General features: G+C 33.3%; 1 protein-coding gene and 1 long non-coding RNA gene across 2 annotated transcripts in view; one reads left to right on the top strand and one right to left on the bottom strand.

The window, feature by feature from the left end:
- Positions 1-12,397, bottom strand: part of LOC128639588 (uncharacterized) — a 144,906-nt gene extending 132,509 nt beyond the window's left edge. The window contains exons 1-3 of the long non-coding RNA XR_008399225.1: positions 12,225-12,397; positions 11,435-11,514; positions 9,014-9,081 (exon numbers count right to left, since the gene is read on the bottom strand). This is a non-coding gene — a long non-coding RNA (uncharacterized LOC128639588). The remainder of the gene's footprint in view (positions 1-9,013; positions 9,082-11,434; positions 11,515-12,224) is intronic.
- Positions 12,398-12,896: 499 nt separating this feature from the next.
- On the top strand, positions 12,897-14,767 carry LBX1 (ladybird homeobox 1). The gene is made up of 2 exons (XM_053691723.1): positions 12,897-13,325; positions 14,176-14,767. Exons 1-2 carry the CDS (start codon positions 13,001-13,003, stop codon positions 14,646-14,648), a joined length of 798 nt encoding a protein of 265 aa, XP_053547698.1. The 5' UTR covers positions 12,897-13,000; the 3' UTR covers positions 14,649-14,767.
- The last annotated feature ends 609 nt before the right edge of the window (positions 14,768-15,376 follow it).

Here is a 15,376-nt window from a genome sequence, read left to right as displayed (position 1 = left end):
TAAATGTATTAACCCCTAATCTAATCCCCCTACACCGCCGCCAGCTATATTAACTATATTAACCCTAATTATATTAGGGTTAATATAGTTAATATAGTTATATATTATATATATTAACTATATTAACCCTAATTATATTAGGGTTAATATAGTTAATATCGTTATTATATTATATATATATTAAGTATAATAAGCCTATCTAACTCTAACATCCCTAACTAAATTCTTATTAAAATAAATCTAATAAATATTAATATTATTAATTAAAATATTCCTATTTAAATCTAAATACTTACCTATAAAATAAACCCTAAGATAGCTACTATGTAATTAATAATTACATTGTAGCTATTTTAGGGTTTATATTTATTTTACAGGTAACTTGGTATTTATTTTAACTAGGTACAATAGCTACCTAGTTAAAATAATTACCAATTTACCTGCAAAATAAATCATAACATAAGTTACAAATACACCTACACTATCAATAAATTAAATAAACTACAAATATCTAAACTAAAATACAATTAAATAAACTAAACTAAATTACAAAAAAAAAAAACACTAAATTACAAAAAATAAAATAAGATTACAAGATTTTTAAGCTAATTACACCTATTCTAAGCCCCCTAATAAAATAATAAAGCCCCCAAAATAAAAAAAATATCCCTTCCCTCCAAGTTCAATCCGATTGGCTGATTGGCTCAGCCAATCGGATTGAACTTGAATCTGATTGGCCATCTTGGATGACGTCATTTAAAGGAACCTCATTCGTCGGGAAGTCATCGTGCCGGATGGATGTTCCACGTCGGAGGAGCGAAGAAAGAAGATTGAAGATGCCACTTGGAAGAAAACTTCACCCCGATGGAGGACCTCTTCTCTGCTGCTTGATTTAAGACATCGCCGGATGGAAGACTTCTTCTTTGCCACTTGGATGAAGACATCGCCGGATGGAAGACTTCTTCTCTGCCGCTTGATTGAAGACATCGCCCGGATCGGATGAAGAGTTCTGCCCGGCTGGGTGAAGACAAGGTAGGGAGATCTTCAGGGGGGTAGTGTTAGGTTTATTTAAAGAGGGTTTGGGTTAGAGTAGGGGTATGTGGGTGGTGGGTTGTAATGTTGGGGGGTGGTATTGTGTTTTTTTTTTACAGGCAAAAGAGCTGATTTCTTTGGGGCATGCCCCGCAAAAGGCTCTTTTAAGGGCTGGTAAGGTAATAGAGCTGTTAACTTTTTTAATTTAGAATAGGGTAGGGACATTTTTTTATTTTGGGGGGCTTTATTATTTTATTAGGGGGCTTAGAATAGGTGTAATTAGCTTAAAAATCTTGTAATCTTTTTTTATTTTTGTAATTTAGTGGGGGTTTTTTGTATTTTAGTTTAGTTTATTTAATTGTATTTTAGTTTAGATATTTGTAGTTTATTTAATTTATTGATAGTGTAGGTGTATTTGTAACTTAGGTTAGGATTTATTTTATAGGTAAATTGGTAATTATTTTAACTAGGTAGCTATTAAATAGTTATTAACTATTTAATAGCTATTGTACCTAGTTAAAATAAATACCAAGTTACCAGTAACATAAATATAAACCCTAAAATAGCTACAATGTAATTATTAATTACATTGTAGCTATCTTAGGGTTTATTTTATAGGTAAGTATTTAGATTTAAATAGGAATATTTTAATTAATAATATTAATATTAATTAGATTTATTTTAATAAGAATTTAGTTAGGGATGTTAGAGTTAGATAGGGTTATTATACTTAATATATATATATATAATATAGTAACGATATTAACTATATTAACCCTATTATAATTAGAGTTAATATAGTTAATATATATAATATAATAACAATATTAACTATATTAACCCTAATATAATTAGGGTTAATATAGTTAATATAGCTGGCGGCGGTGTAGGGGGATTAGATTAGGGGTTAATCTATTTAATATAGCTGGCGACGGTGTAGGGGGATTAGATTAGGGGTTAATTAATTTAATATAGCTGGCGGCGGTATTGGGGGATTAAATTAGGGGTTAATGTAATTAATATAGCTGGCGGCGGGATATGGGGATTAAATTAGGGGTTAATGTAATTAATATAGCTGGGGCGGTGTAGGGGGATTAAATTAGGGGTTAATGTAATTAATATAGCTGGCGGCAGTGTAGGGGGATTAAATTAGGGGTTAATAATTTTAATATAGCTGGCGGCGGGGTAGGAGCTCACATTAGGGGGTAGGTAATATAGCTGACGGTGGGGTAGGAGCTCACATTAGGGGGTAGTTAATGTAGGTGGTGGCGGTGTAGGGGGCTCACATTAGGGGGTAGGTAATTTAGCTGGCGACGGTGTAGGGGGATCACATTAGGGGGTTATACTTTTAATGTAGGTGGTGGCGGGGTCCGGGAGCGGCGGTTTAGGGGTTAAATACTTTATTAGGGCTTGCGGCGGGGGATCGCGGTTGACAGGTAGATAGACATTGCGCATGCGTTAGGTGTTAGGTTTTATTTAGCAGATCGTGGTTGACAGTTAGATAGACATTTTATTTAGCAGGTAGTTTAGGGAGTTACGGGGCTCCAATAGACAGAGTAAGGCTTACTACGGCTGCATTTTGTGGTGAGGTGAAAATGGAGTAAGATTTCTACATTTTCGCCACGTAAGTCCTTACGCTGTATATTGGATACCAAACTGTGCGGGATTGGTATACCTGCCTATGGCCCAAAAATCTGCGGGCGAAGGCAGAAATATACGAGTGTAACTTCTAGGTTACGCCGTATATAGGATACCAAACCCGTGAAAAATTTGGCGACGCTGCATCTCGGATCGGGCCCCAACTGTTCTGATTCAGATAGATCATGCAATTTTAAACATCTTTCCAATCTACCTCTATTATCTATTTATCTTTGTTCTCTTTGTATCCTTAGATGAAAAGCACGCCTCGGTAGGTTCAGGAACAACAGGGAGCTAGCTGCTGATTGGTAGCTGCATAGAAACACTTCTTGTCACTGGCTCAGCTAGCTCTTATTAAATTTGATAATAGAAGTAAATTGGAAAGTTGTTTATAGTTTAAGCTCTACCTGAATCATGAAAGAAAAATAAGGGTTTTATGTCCTATTAATATTAAATCCTCATACAGTCTAGCACCTTGTAACTGGAAGTTTATTTGTAAAGTAGGAAATATATTTTTCCAACTTTTTTTTCTCCATTTTATTAACTTTAATTATATGTATTATAATATAATATTTTAATATGATCTATCTATCTATCTATCTATCTATCTATCTATCTATCTATCTATATATCATCTATCTATGTGTCTGCAATTATATTTATATCTATTATATATATATATATATATATATATATATATATATATATATATATATCATCTATCTTTCTATCATATATATAATGTTTATATTGTTCTATATATATATTTTTATATATATATATATATATATATATATATATTATACATCTATCATCTATCTATCTATCTATCTATCTATCTATCATCTTTCATCTATATTTATTTGTATCTATCTATCATCTATATATATATCTACCTATCTAGCTAGCTAGCTAGCTAGCTATCATCCATATCTATCATATTTCTATCTATTATATTTCTATCTATCTATCATCTATCTATCTATGATCTTTCTATCTAGCTTTCTATCCATTTTATATATATATATATATATATATATATATATATATATATATATATATATATACCATCTATTTATATATTTGTCATCTATCTATCTATCATCTATCTATCTATCTATCTATCTATATTGCTATCTGTCTGTCTATCTATGTATGTTTCTATACTCCCTAGAAAGGTGAAAAAGTAAAATCTGTAACCTAGGTTTTTATAATGCTAAAAAGAGTTGTCAAACTTTCTAATATGGAAGGATATAGTGGGATATTAATTTTACTTGAAAGTTTGTTGCACTGATATTATGACTTTTATCTATTATTTGAAGAAAAACAAAAACACATTTTTATATAAAGACTGGCCTCAAATTGGCAGTTATTTAGAAAAAAAAATCCTGGAAAAACTAGTTTTCGATCACCTAACACACTTTCTATTCTCCAACTCATTGCTTGACCCCCCTGCAATCTGGCTTCCATCCCCAACACTCAACTGAGACTGCCCTCACCAAGGTTACTAACAATCTTCTTTCTGCTAAAAACAATGGCCACTATTATAAACTTATCTTACTTGACCTGTCTGCTGCCTTTGACACTGTTGACCATCCCCTCCTCCTATGGACTCTCAGCTCCCATGAGCTCTGTGGCATTGCCCTCTCGTGGATCCACTCTTATCTCTCTAATAGGTCCTTTTCTGTCTCATTTGCTGCTGACTCCTCCTCTCCATTGTCTCTTTCTGTCGGAGTACCTCAAGGCTCTGTTCTAGGCCCTCTACTCTTCTCTATTTATACTTCCTCACTGGGTAAACTTATCAGTAGCTATGGCTTTAACTACAACCTCTATGCTGATGATACTCAGATCTACCTGTCCACCCTTGCACTCTCTCCTTCTGTCCTTTCCCACATGAGCAACTGCTTATCTGGCATTTCTTCCTGGATGGCCTCTCACCATCTAAAAATCAACATCTCCAAGACTGAGTTTCTTCTAATCCCCCCATCTAATTCTACTGCAGTTTCTAACTTTACTATCACTGATGGTGACACCACTATCTCCCCATCACCCCAGGTCCACTGCCTAGGAGTTACACTTGATTCCAATCTGTCCTTCATACCCCACATCCAATCGCTCTCTTCATCCTGTTGCAACTACCTACGCAATATCTCCAAAATTCGTCCTTTTCTGAATGCTAAAACTACTAAACAACTAATCCATCCCCTAGTAATTTCCCGGCTTTACTACTGTAATAAACTACTAACTGGCCTTCTTCTCTCCCGCCTCTCCCCCTTCAATCCATCCTAAATGCCTCTGCTAAGCTAATCCACCTCTCCCAATGCTCTGTATCCGCTGCACCCCTCTGTGAGTCCCTTCACTGGCTTTCCATTCACAGTAGAATTAAATTCAAAATTCTCACTCTGACCTACAAAGCCCTTACCAATGCAGCCACCCCATACCTGTCCTCACTCATCAACAAATATACTCCAGCCCGTCCCCTAAGATCCAACAATGATCTACTCCTTTGCCTCTTCAACCATCACCTCCTCTCATGCTAGACTACAGGACTTCTCTCGTGCAGCACCAACCCTCTGGAACACACTTCCTCGAGCTGTCAGACTTTCCCCCAACCTCTCCTCCTTTAAACGCTCCCTAAAGACCTTCTTATTCAGGGACGCCTATCACCAAATCAGCAACTAATGAATAGTGATGTCGCGAACAGTTCTGCCGCGAATAGTTCGCAGCGAACATAGCATGTTTGCGTTCGCAGCGGACGGTGAACATATGCGATGTTCGATCCGCCCCCTATTCGTCATCATTGAATAAACTTTGACCCTGTAGCTCACAGTCACAAGACACATTCCAGCCAATCAGCAGCAGACACTCCCTCCCAGACCCTCCCACCTCCTGGACAGCATCCATTTTAGATTCATTCGGAGCCTGCATTCTTAGTGAGAGGAGGGACAGTGTAGCTGCGCTAGGCTAGTGTATTCAGTGTCCACTACAGTCCTGAAGGACTCATCTGATCTCTGCTGTAAGGACAGCACCCCAAAAAGCCCTTTTTAGGGCTAGAACATCAGTCTGCTTTTTTTTTTTCCCCCCCTGTGTAATCTAATTGCAGCCTGCCTGCCAGCTCAGGCTCACAGCGTATACTGTGCCCACTTGCCCAGTGCCACCACTCATATCTGGTGTAACAGTAGTGTACATTTAAAAAAAACAAAAAAACTTTTTTAATTTGAAATAATAGCAGTCATTTTCCTTCACACGTGTGCGTTTGAGGTCCTGCCAGGGCACAGTGTGACACCAGTGCAAGTCATATCTGCTAAAACAGTAGTGTACATTTTTTAAAAAAAACAACCTTTTTTTAATTTGAAATAATAGCAGTCAGTTTCCTTCACACGTGTGCGTTTCCGGTCCTGCCAGGACACAGTGTGACAACAGTGCAAGTCATATCTGCTAAAACAGTAGTGTACATTTAAAAAAAAACAAAAAAAACTTTTTTTAATTTGAAATAATAGCAGTCAATTTCCTTCACACGTGTGCATTTCAGGTCCTGCCAGGGCACAGTGTCACACCAGTGCAAGTCATATCTACTAAAAAATAGTGTACATACATTTAAAAAAAACAAAACCTTTTTTTACTGTGAAATAATAGCACTCAGTTTCCCTCACACGTGTGTGCTCCAGGTCCTGCCAGGGCACAGTGTCACACCAGTGCAAGTCATATCTACTAAAACAGTAGTGTACATACATTTTAAAAAAAACAACAACCTTTTTTTACTGTGAAATAATAGCAGTCAGTTTCCCTCACATGTGTGCGTTCCAGGTCCTGCCAGGGCACAGTGTCACCCCAGAGCAAGTCATATCTGCTAAAACAGTAGTGTACATTTAAAAAAAACAAAAAACCTTACACTACTTGAACGATACAACATCATACCTGATGTTTTAAAGCACGTTATTCCAAACAATTTAGGAATGTTAGGTGATTTATGCCCTTTATGGATTAAAACCAGACTCTGCATCAACTATGTAATTTTCCATGGGAGTTTGCCATGGATCCCCTTCCGGAATACCACAGTCCAGGTGTTAGTCCCCTTGAAACAACTTTTCCATCACTTTTTTGGCCAGAAAAATTCCCTGTGGGTTTTAAAATTCGCCTGCCTATTGAAGTCTATGGCGGTTCGCCCGTTTGCAAACTTTTGCGGAAGTTTGTGTTCGCCATTCACGAATGCAAAATTTTAGGTTCGCGACATCACTACTAATGAATTCCACTTACCTAATAGTTGCCCTCATCTAACTCCACACTAACATCATTCCCACCTTTGCAGTCCCCACCTCCTGTTTCTCACTCTCCTACCCATTAAGATTGTAAGTTCCCACGGGAACAGGGCTCCCAATTCCCCCTGTAATTGTTTGTTAACTTTTGTCTGGTGTCTCATATTGTACTGTCCTTTTATCTTTGTTACCCATAGACAGCGCTGCAGAATCTGTTGGCGCTTTATAAATAAAGAATAATAATAATAAAAGAAAAGTAATACCGAATGACCTAAAAAGGCAGATTTTGCATGTGTGTGTGTGTTCGTATGTGTATGTGTGTAAGTTTTTGTGTGTGTGTAGTCTGTGTGTATATGTCTGTGTCTGTGTTTGTGTGTATGTGTGTCTATTTGAATAGGTGTGTCTGTGTGTATTTGTGTGTGTGTAGTCTATGTATGTGAGTGTGTATGTGTGTGTGTTTATCTGTGTGTATGTCTGTGTGTATTTGTGTGTGAGTGCATGTGTTTGCATGTTTGTGAGTCTGTGTGTGTGTCTGTATCTGTGTTTATGTGTGTGAGTGAGTGTGTGTATGTCTACGTGTATTTGTGTGTGAGTGCATGTGTTTGCATGTATGTGAGTCTGTGTGTGTTTGTATCTGTGTGTATGTGTGCATGTGTGTGTTTGTATATATGTGAGTGTCTGTTAATGAGTCTGTGTGTTTATGTATGTTTGTGTGTGTATATGTGTGTATCTGTGTGTCAGTGTGTTTATGTATGTTTGTGTGTGTTTTTTTGTGTGTGTGTGTGTGTGTATATATTTCTGTGTATTTGAAAATGTTTCTTATATTGGGAGTCAGAGAAAGTTAGAGAATGGGAAGTGGGAGATCATATAAAAATCAAAGAATGACCATGCTGAGCCTTACTGAAAACCTAGTGATAGAGATATAAGTGTATAAAATAAGAGTTTTCAACATATTCACTTAAAATGAACCATCAGCATTCATAAGTATATATATTCTCCTTTTTTGACCAAGACATTCTTGCCGAAATGTGTTTTTTGTTCTTTATAGATATTGATTATACCTCAACAAAGAATGACATATACTGATCAAATACACATGATCAAGTCAGCTCCAAGGAATCAGATATTACAATACATTTGACAAGCATATGTATTTATTTGTTTTCATCTAACTTTATGTGGGCCATTTGGCACAATTTTATAAAACTTTTAAAAAAGTTTAAAATATAGATGAACATGAATAATAAACAAAGCAGAATATATTTTATTTTATGATCTCTCTATTTAGGTGTTGGGGACCCCCCTGGGGACCCCCCCCCCCCCCCCAACCACCAAGATAGAAAACCTCTTGATGGTTACATTACACACACACAAAACAATATAAACAATATTTTGTCTGAATAAGGGCTTGGGTCACAGATGGATTTTAATACATCTCATCTAACAGTAACTTACTGTAATAACAATAATTGTTTTTATTTACTTTTTGTGCTGTATATGCTGTTTTCAATATTTTTTGTTATTGTAACTGATACTAGAATATTTACTAAATTTACTGTAGGAAAAACTTTTTTTCCGTAGTATTTATATATTAGCTAGAAAAGAAAAAAGAAAATAAAGCCTTTTCACCTTCAATGACACGTTGAGTATTCGAATGATACATTGTGTAACTGGACTTAAGCAGATAAATATATGCTACAACAATATTTATACTATTTGTGCGGACTATAACTTCTGTTACAGTGTTACATAAGGAATATGTAATTTCCTAAATATAGCAATCACTACTACTGATACATGATATATATATGTGTGTGTGTGTGTGTCCCCTTGCCGGGCTGATAATTTTACCTTGGACTTTAAATATATATATATATATATATATATATATATATATATATATATATATATATATATATATATATATATATATATATATATATATATATATATATATATATATATATATATACTTTATCTATATATTTTTATTAATCAGTTAGTAACAATGAAAGGACCTTAAAAATAAAGTGTGCTTCTTGAGCAGATGTCTTACAAAATACTCTCTGATCTGGGAGGACAGTTACCTTAATTCATCTTCCAGCTTTCATGCAGGTATTCTCTATTTTCAGGGAATCACGTGTCCTTACCATGCCTGTGTAAGTAAAAGATGAAACGCAAGTTGCTTTATAATTTCCCAAGTTTAAATGTATCTATGCACTTTTAAACAGTTTTTATACATTTAGGCAAGCAGATTGGTGCAACCATTTCATGACAACTCATAATTGATCAAAGAGTCAATCCAACCTGAAGAACTAGGAAATATCAATAGATAGTGTTTGTGTTAGATAGATAGATAGATAGATAGATAGATGATAGATAGATAGATAGATAGATAGATAATGTGTGTGTGTGTGTGTGTGTGTGTGTGTATATATATATATATATATATATATATATATATATATATACACACAGTATATAGTTATATAGTTATATTTATGTATGTAGAATGATAGATAGAGAGATAGAGAGATAGATAAATCGATAGAGATAGATGATTGATATGTGTTAAATATATATATATATATATATATATATATATATATATACTTATGTAGTTAGATAGATAGTTGATATAGATAGATAATAGAAAGTGTACACATAATTATCTATTATCCATATCTGTCTATATATCTAGTTATCTTTCTCATATATTTTAATCATTCTGAATAACTGCTTAGAAAACAATTATAAATACAATTCACAACACACCCTGGTGCTCACTATTATAAAATAAGGAAGAATTAATGACAATGACATATAGGTTAAAACCAGGTGATTGATGGCTCTTAATAACAGACAACTATCTGTGATGCATTTATTTTTGTAAACTAGAGATACGTGACTTTTTTTTACGTAAAAAGCGGCTTTGAAAGAGAAGCCATAGCTAAAGTAATTTAATTTAGTTTATATTGCTTGTCCAACATAGACACCCAGAATGACAGAAGAGAGATACTACATAACCCACCATGTAAGGCAGATAGCACGTTGGAAAACAATACATAAAAAACACATTATACTCCACAACTGCACCATAATTATAGGAGGTCAACTAAGTCCAGACAAAACAAATGTAATACTAGTTTTGTAATACCATGAAAAGTGTGTGTTACTGTGTTTGTGTGTGATGTTTGTGGTGTGTGTGTGTGGTTTGTGAATATGTACAATATAATGTGTGCTACTGTGTGTGTGGTATGTATATGTTTGTGTGTGTACATTTATTTGTGTGTGTGTGGTCTGTGCATATGTATATGTGTGTTTTAGGTGTACATGTGTGTGTGGTATGTTTGTGGGGTGTGTGTGTATGTGATTTGTGCGTATGTATATGTATGTGTTTGTGTGTGTACATTTATTTTTGTGTGTGTGGTCTGTGCATATGTATATGTGTGTTTGTAGGTGTACATGTATGTATGTGGGTGTGTGGTTTGTGCATATGAATGTGTGTGTGTGTACATGAATGTGTGTGTGTGTGTGTTTTGTGCATATGTATAGTGAGTGTTACTATGTTTGTGTTTGGTGTTTGTGGTGTGTGTAATATGTGTATATGTATGTGTGTGTATGTGTTTTGTGCGTATGTATGTGTGTGTACCTGTATTTGTGTGTGTGTGTGGTTTGTGCATATGTATATCTATGTGTGTGTGTTTGTATGTATGTGTACATGTATGTGTGTGTGTGCACACGCATATTATTAGTGTGAATAAATACAATGTAACAGTTTGCATTGAAAATACCTTTCATATTTTATTCATATACAAAATATTTATAAATATAACTGAATACATGAAAAATACATAAAAAAAAATAAAAAATACAAATAAAAATGCGAATTAATGAGTAAAGAGCATGAAGGCTGAATATGACTATAAATATCTTCTTATAAAGAGGTTCAATAAAAATAAATGCATCAATATCTGGAAATGCATCTTCTGACAAAAAAAAAGGTCTAGTATTAGTAAAAATAGCAACATAATACAATATCATTTTTAAATGGAAGTCATGTGACGTGTTCAAATGGATGATAGCACTTTAAGAACAGTAACCATTTCACATTTTATGGTTATTTCATTCTGGCGACAAAAAAAAAAGTGTCAAAAATAGGGATAAGGAAAAATAGATAATAAATAAATAAAAATATATAAACACATAATACATTGACGTTTTATTAAAAAGATAATATGTATACTAAATGATATCACTATAATCTACCTATATCTATCTATCTATCTATCTTTCTATCTATCTATCTATCTATCTATCTATCTATCTATATCTCTCTGTCTCTCTCTCTATCTAAATATCTATCTATCTATCTATCTATCTATATTTCTGTGTAAAACTGCATAATATGTATATTTTTCTTCTTAGCTTTATAAATTAATTCACATAATTTGCAAAAGTCGTATATTTTCCTAATTTTTGTATTCTATGCAAAAATACTTACGTACACGTATTTCATTTCCCCAGTATGTATAACCATTGAGCTGTGGTGTTGTTCTGTAATTATCCTCTCCTTTGTCTTTGTGACCTGTAATAAGGCCTAATTATACACAACGCCGAGTATCATCTCAGATCCACATAAAGTGATAACATAGAATTATGTTTCATAGATTCTGATCTGGCTTTAAAAAGTGCAGAGGGCATTTTATTAAAAAAAATATATATTATTTGTTTGTTTTTTTTTAACCAAAAAAGCAATTACTTTTCAACCAAGAAGTAAATAAAATTTTCAAAACACCAAAGCCATATATTTTTTAAATAACACAAAAAAATAATCAGACACCTATTGAGTATTGAAACAGATTAAATATATCCTCAGAGCTATTTGGTGGCCTTTTTCTGCTGAATTATAGCAAGGAAATATTATCTGCATCTAAAAGGGGAGCTGGGGTTTAAACACTCTTCTATCTGGGTATTGGAAATGATATATTAAAGCAGAGCCAACATCATAACATATATGCAGCAGATCATGATTAAAACAATACAAAATAAAAAGAGTAGAAAAAAAAATCTAACATTCCCTCTTAATTTGTTCTATAATATTATACAATATATAAGCTGGTGATAATTCTAATAGGAAACACACTAAATGCAGAAGATAGGGATATATTGCTGAATAAACTGATTTATCTATGTTTTTTTATTATATTCTCAATAAATAATAATTAAAATGAAATATATATTTAATAATATATAAGTCGATATTTCTTTTGCTAATAATATAGTAAATTATCTTACCTGTCAATCGTATTTCTTATTTTTTTTTCGATGGTTAAAATCAAGTCTAGCCGTGAGAAAGAGAAAGAAAAAAAAAAGGAAAAGAAAAATAAATAAGAATTACTGATTTTTTTTTTCATATGTATAGTATTATCCTGATTGAATAAATGCTGGGTGTACTGTGTGTAATGTAATTTAAAAATATATATGGCCAAACAAAAAATGGGGCAGAAACTGACAAGTGCATTAGGCAATATAACTCAACTGGGCTCCACCTACCAGCCAAGCTATCTAATTAATGGAGCTAGCAACTTGCAGGCTTGGGCATTAGACAGGGAGAGAGTCAACGAGAGCGCGAGAGAGATGCCACTGGAGGTAATTGATTACATCCCAATCAACAATTACTTGTTAGCCATAGTCAATGTATCAGTCTCTTGGTTGTTATTTTTTTTCTCTCCGGTTGAAGGATGAACAATATTGGGAGTAATCCGAATTCTCTTTGAAGTACAAGAAGAAAAATAAAAAATAAAGACAAGGTTTTGGAAAGGTTAGATAGCTACCAAAGGCAAGAGATCTGGGACAATTGTGCAAAGTAATCTTGGAATCAGGGGTGTGGAATCCCCGATTGCTCATTGACACCCCCACCCCCCCTCACACATACACTTTTTTTTTTTTTTAAATCATTTTAACCTTGCAGATTGTATTTGGATCGCCTTTAAGAAGGCAGCAAGAAGAGCCACTGCTGGAGAAGTGGAGAGAACTTTGTTGAGAAGCTTTTGCTCTATTAAAAGTCAACAATGACTTCCAAGGAAGAGGCAAAATCTTCATCTGTAGAAGAGAGGAGAAGAAGTGCACTTGATCATCTGCCACCTCCTGCAAATTCTAACAAGCCACTTACACCTTTCAGCATTGAGGATATCTTAAATAAACCCTCAATCAGAAGAAGCTACACTATATGTGGGACTGCTCACCTTCTGACAACAGCAGAAAAACCACCTCCTACAGGGTTACCGTTGTCCAGCAGAGGACTTCTGTCCCAAACCTCACCTCTCTGTGCCCTGGAAGAACTGGCCAGCAAAACCTTTAAAGGGCTTGAAGTTAGTGTCCTACAGGCAGCTGAAGGTAAGATCCAAATATCTTTATATTAAACATTTGCAAGACTATAATTACAAGAAAGAAACCTGTACAACAATATACATATTAGTTGATCATTTTATATTGTTTTGATAAATCAATATATTTTTATTGCTTCTTAAATTCACGTTGCATTAAAGTTGTTTCTTTAACTAACTGATAGTTATATTTTTTTCCTTTTGAGATAGATAATAAATATAGATGATACAGATACAGTCGTTATATAGATAGAGAGATGGGTAGATACATAGATAAATAGATAATTGAGTGTACAATAGATAGATTAGATAGTGTAGAAGAGTAGAAAGAGACTTAAATATAGAGATAAAAAGAAATACAATTTCTAAATTAAGAATACAATTCTTAAGTGTTGCAAGTATTCGGTTTCTTTTACTTTTGCAATATACATTACAAAGTATTATTTATTTCTTACTAAAATGAATTTACCTTATTCCCATCTCTCCAAAAATAGATTATATTTATATTTTTTATGATATAGGTGTTATATATATATATATATATATATATATATATATATATATATATATATTTAAATATAAATATCTATCTATCTATCTATCTATCTATCTATCTATCTATCTATCTATCTATCCTATATATATATATATATATATAATATATATATATATATATATATATATATATATATATATATATATATATATATATATATATATATATATATATGTGTGTGTGTGTGTGTGTGTGAGTATGTGTGTGCACACCAATCTTGGATTAGCAAATACAAAGTACGTTTTTACAACAACAATAAAAAAATGTTTATTTTGCGATTTACTAATAATATTTCACTTTTTAGGTAGGGATGGAATGACCATTTTTGGCCAACGACAAACACCCAAAAAGAGGAGAAAGTCCAGAACAGCTTTTACCAACCATCAGATCTACGAACTAGAGAAAAGATTTTTATATCAGAAATATTTATCACCTGCTGACAGAGACCAAATTGCTCAACAATTGGGACTGACAAATGCCCAGGTCATAACTTGGTTCCAGAATCGCAGAGCTAAGCTCAAGAGAGACCTGGAGGAGATGAAAGCAGATGTGGAATCTGCCAAAAAACTTAGCCCAAACACAGTGGAAGCGGTTCTCACTATATCAGAGCTGGAAGAAAACAGTTCTCTGAATGGTAGTGTTAAAAGCAGTTCTGGATCCCCCCATCATGGACATAGTCATCTCCACCTTTCCCCTTCATCCCCTATTTCAGATCAGCACACAAGCCAAGAGTGTTCAGAGGATGAAGAAGACGTTGAAATTGATGTAGATGACTGATTTATTTTTTTAAAACACAAAAGACTAATAACTGAACCAAGCATGGACAGTATTTATACGCTGCTCTTGATTCACAAATATCAAAAACTGAACACAAAAATATTTACAACGAAGGCAGATTCTTTTTCAATAAAAGCAATAAGTAATATAAGAAAAAGACTAATTTTCTCTCTGCTGCCTATCAGGTAGTTTACTTTTTTTCTCTTTTTTTTTTTTTTGGAATGGTGCAATTGCGTAATGGCTTCTGTAAAAATATTTAAACATATTTTTTTAGGCTTTGATTTTTTTAAAAACTATAAAAGTTACACATCGCATAGCTCTGTATAAATAATTAATAAACTGTTTTTGCCATAATAATTTAAAAAAAATTAAATTAATCCGTTTGAACTTGTCATAATTCTCTTGCATGGTGTAAAATGCACGATATTCTTTGTATTTTATTTTTTTTCCTATTATTTTCCTTGTTCTCTTTATTCTTTTTTTTTATCATCTGGCACTTATATGCCAAAATATTATTTACAAAAATATCTATTTTGCTCAATATTTGTTTTTCATTTTCTGCTACCTTTATATAATTTATAAAGGTGGCAAACGAATATTATTATTATTTACTGTTTTTAGAATTTTGCATGAGAAAATAAAAAAAAACATAACATTTAAAATGCCATATAAATATTAATTGTACAGATAAAGGTTTGTTTGAAATGTAAAAACATATAGGCCTGTTA

This window comes from Bombina bombina, chromosome 9 (assembly GCF_027579735.1).
Source record: "Bombina bombina isolate aBomBom1 chromosome 9, aBomBom1.pri, whole genome shotgun sequence".
Lineage (NCBI taxonomy): Eukaryota > Metazoa > Chordata > Amphibia > Anura > Bombinatoridae > Bombina > Bombina bombina.
Note: the sequence above shows the minus strand (reverse complement) of the source record. Positions and strands in the feature narration are given on the sequence as shown.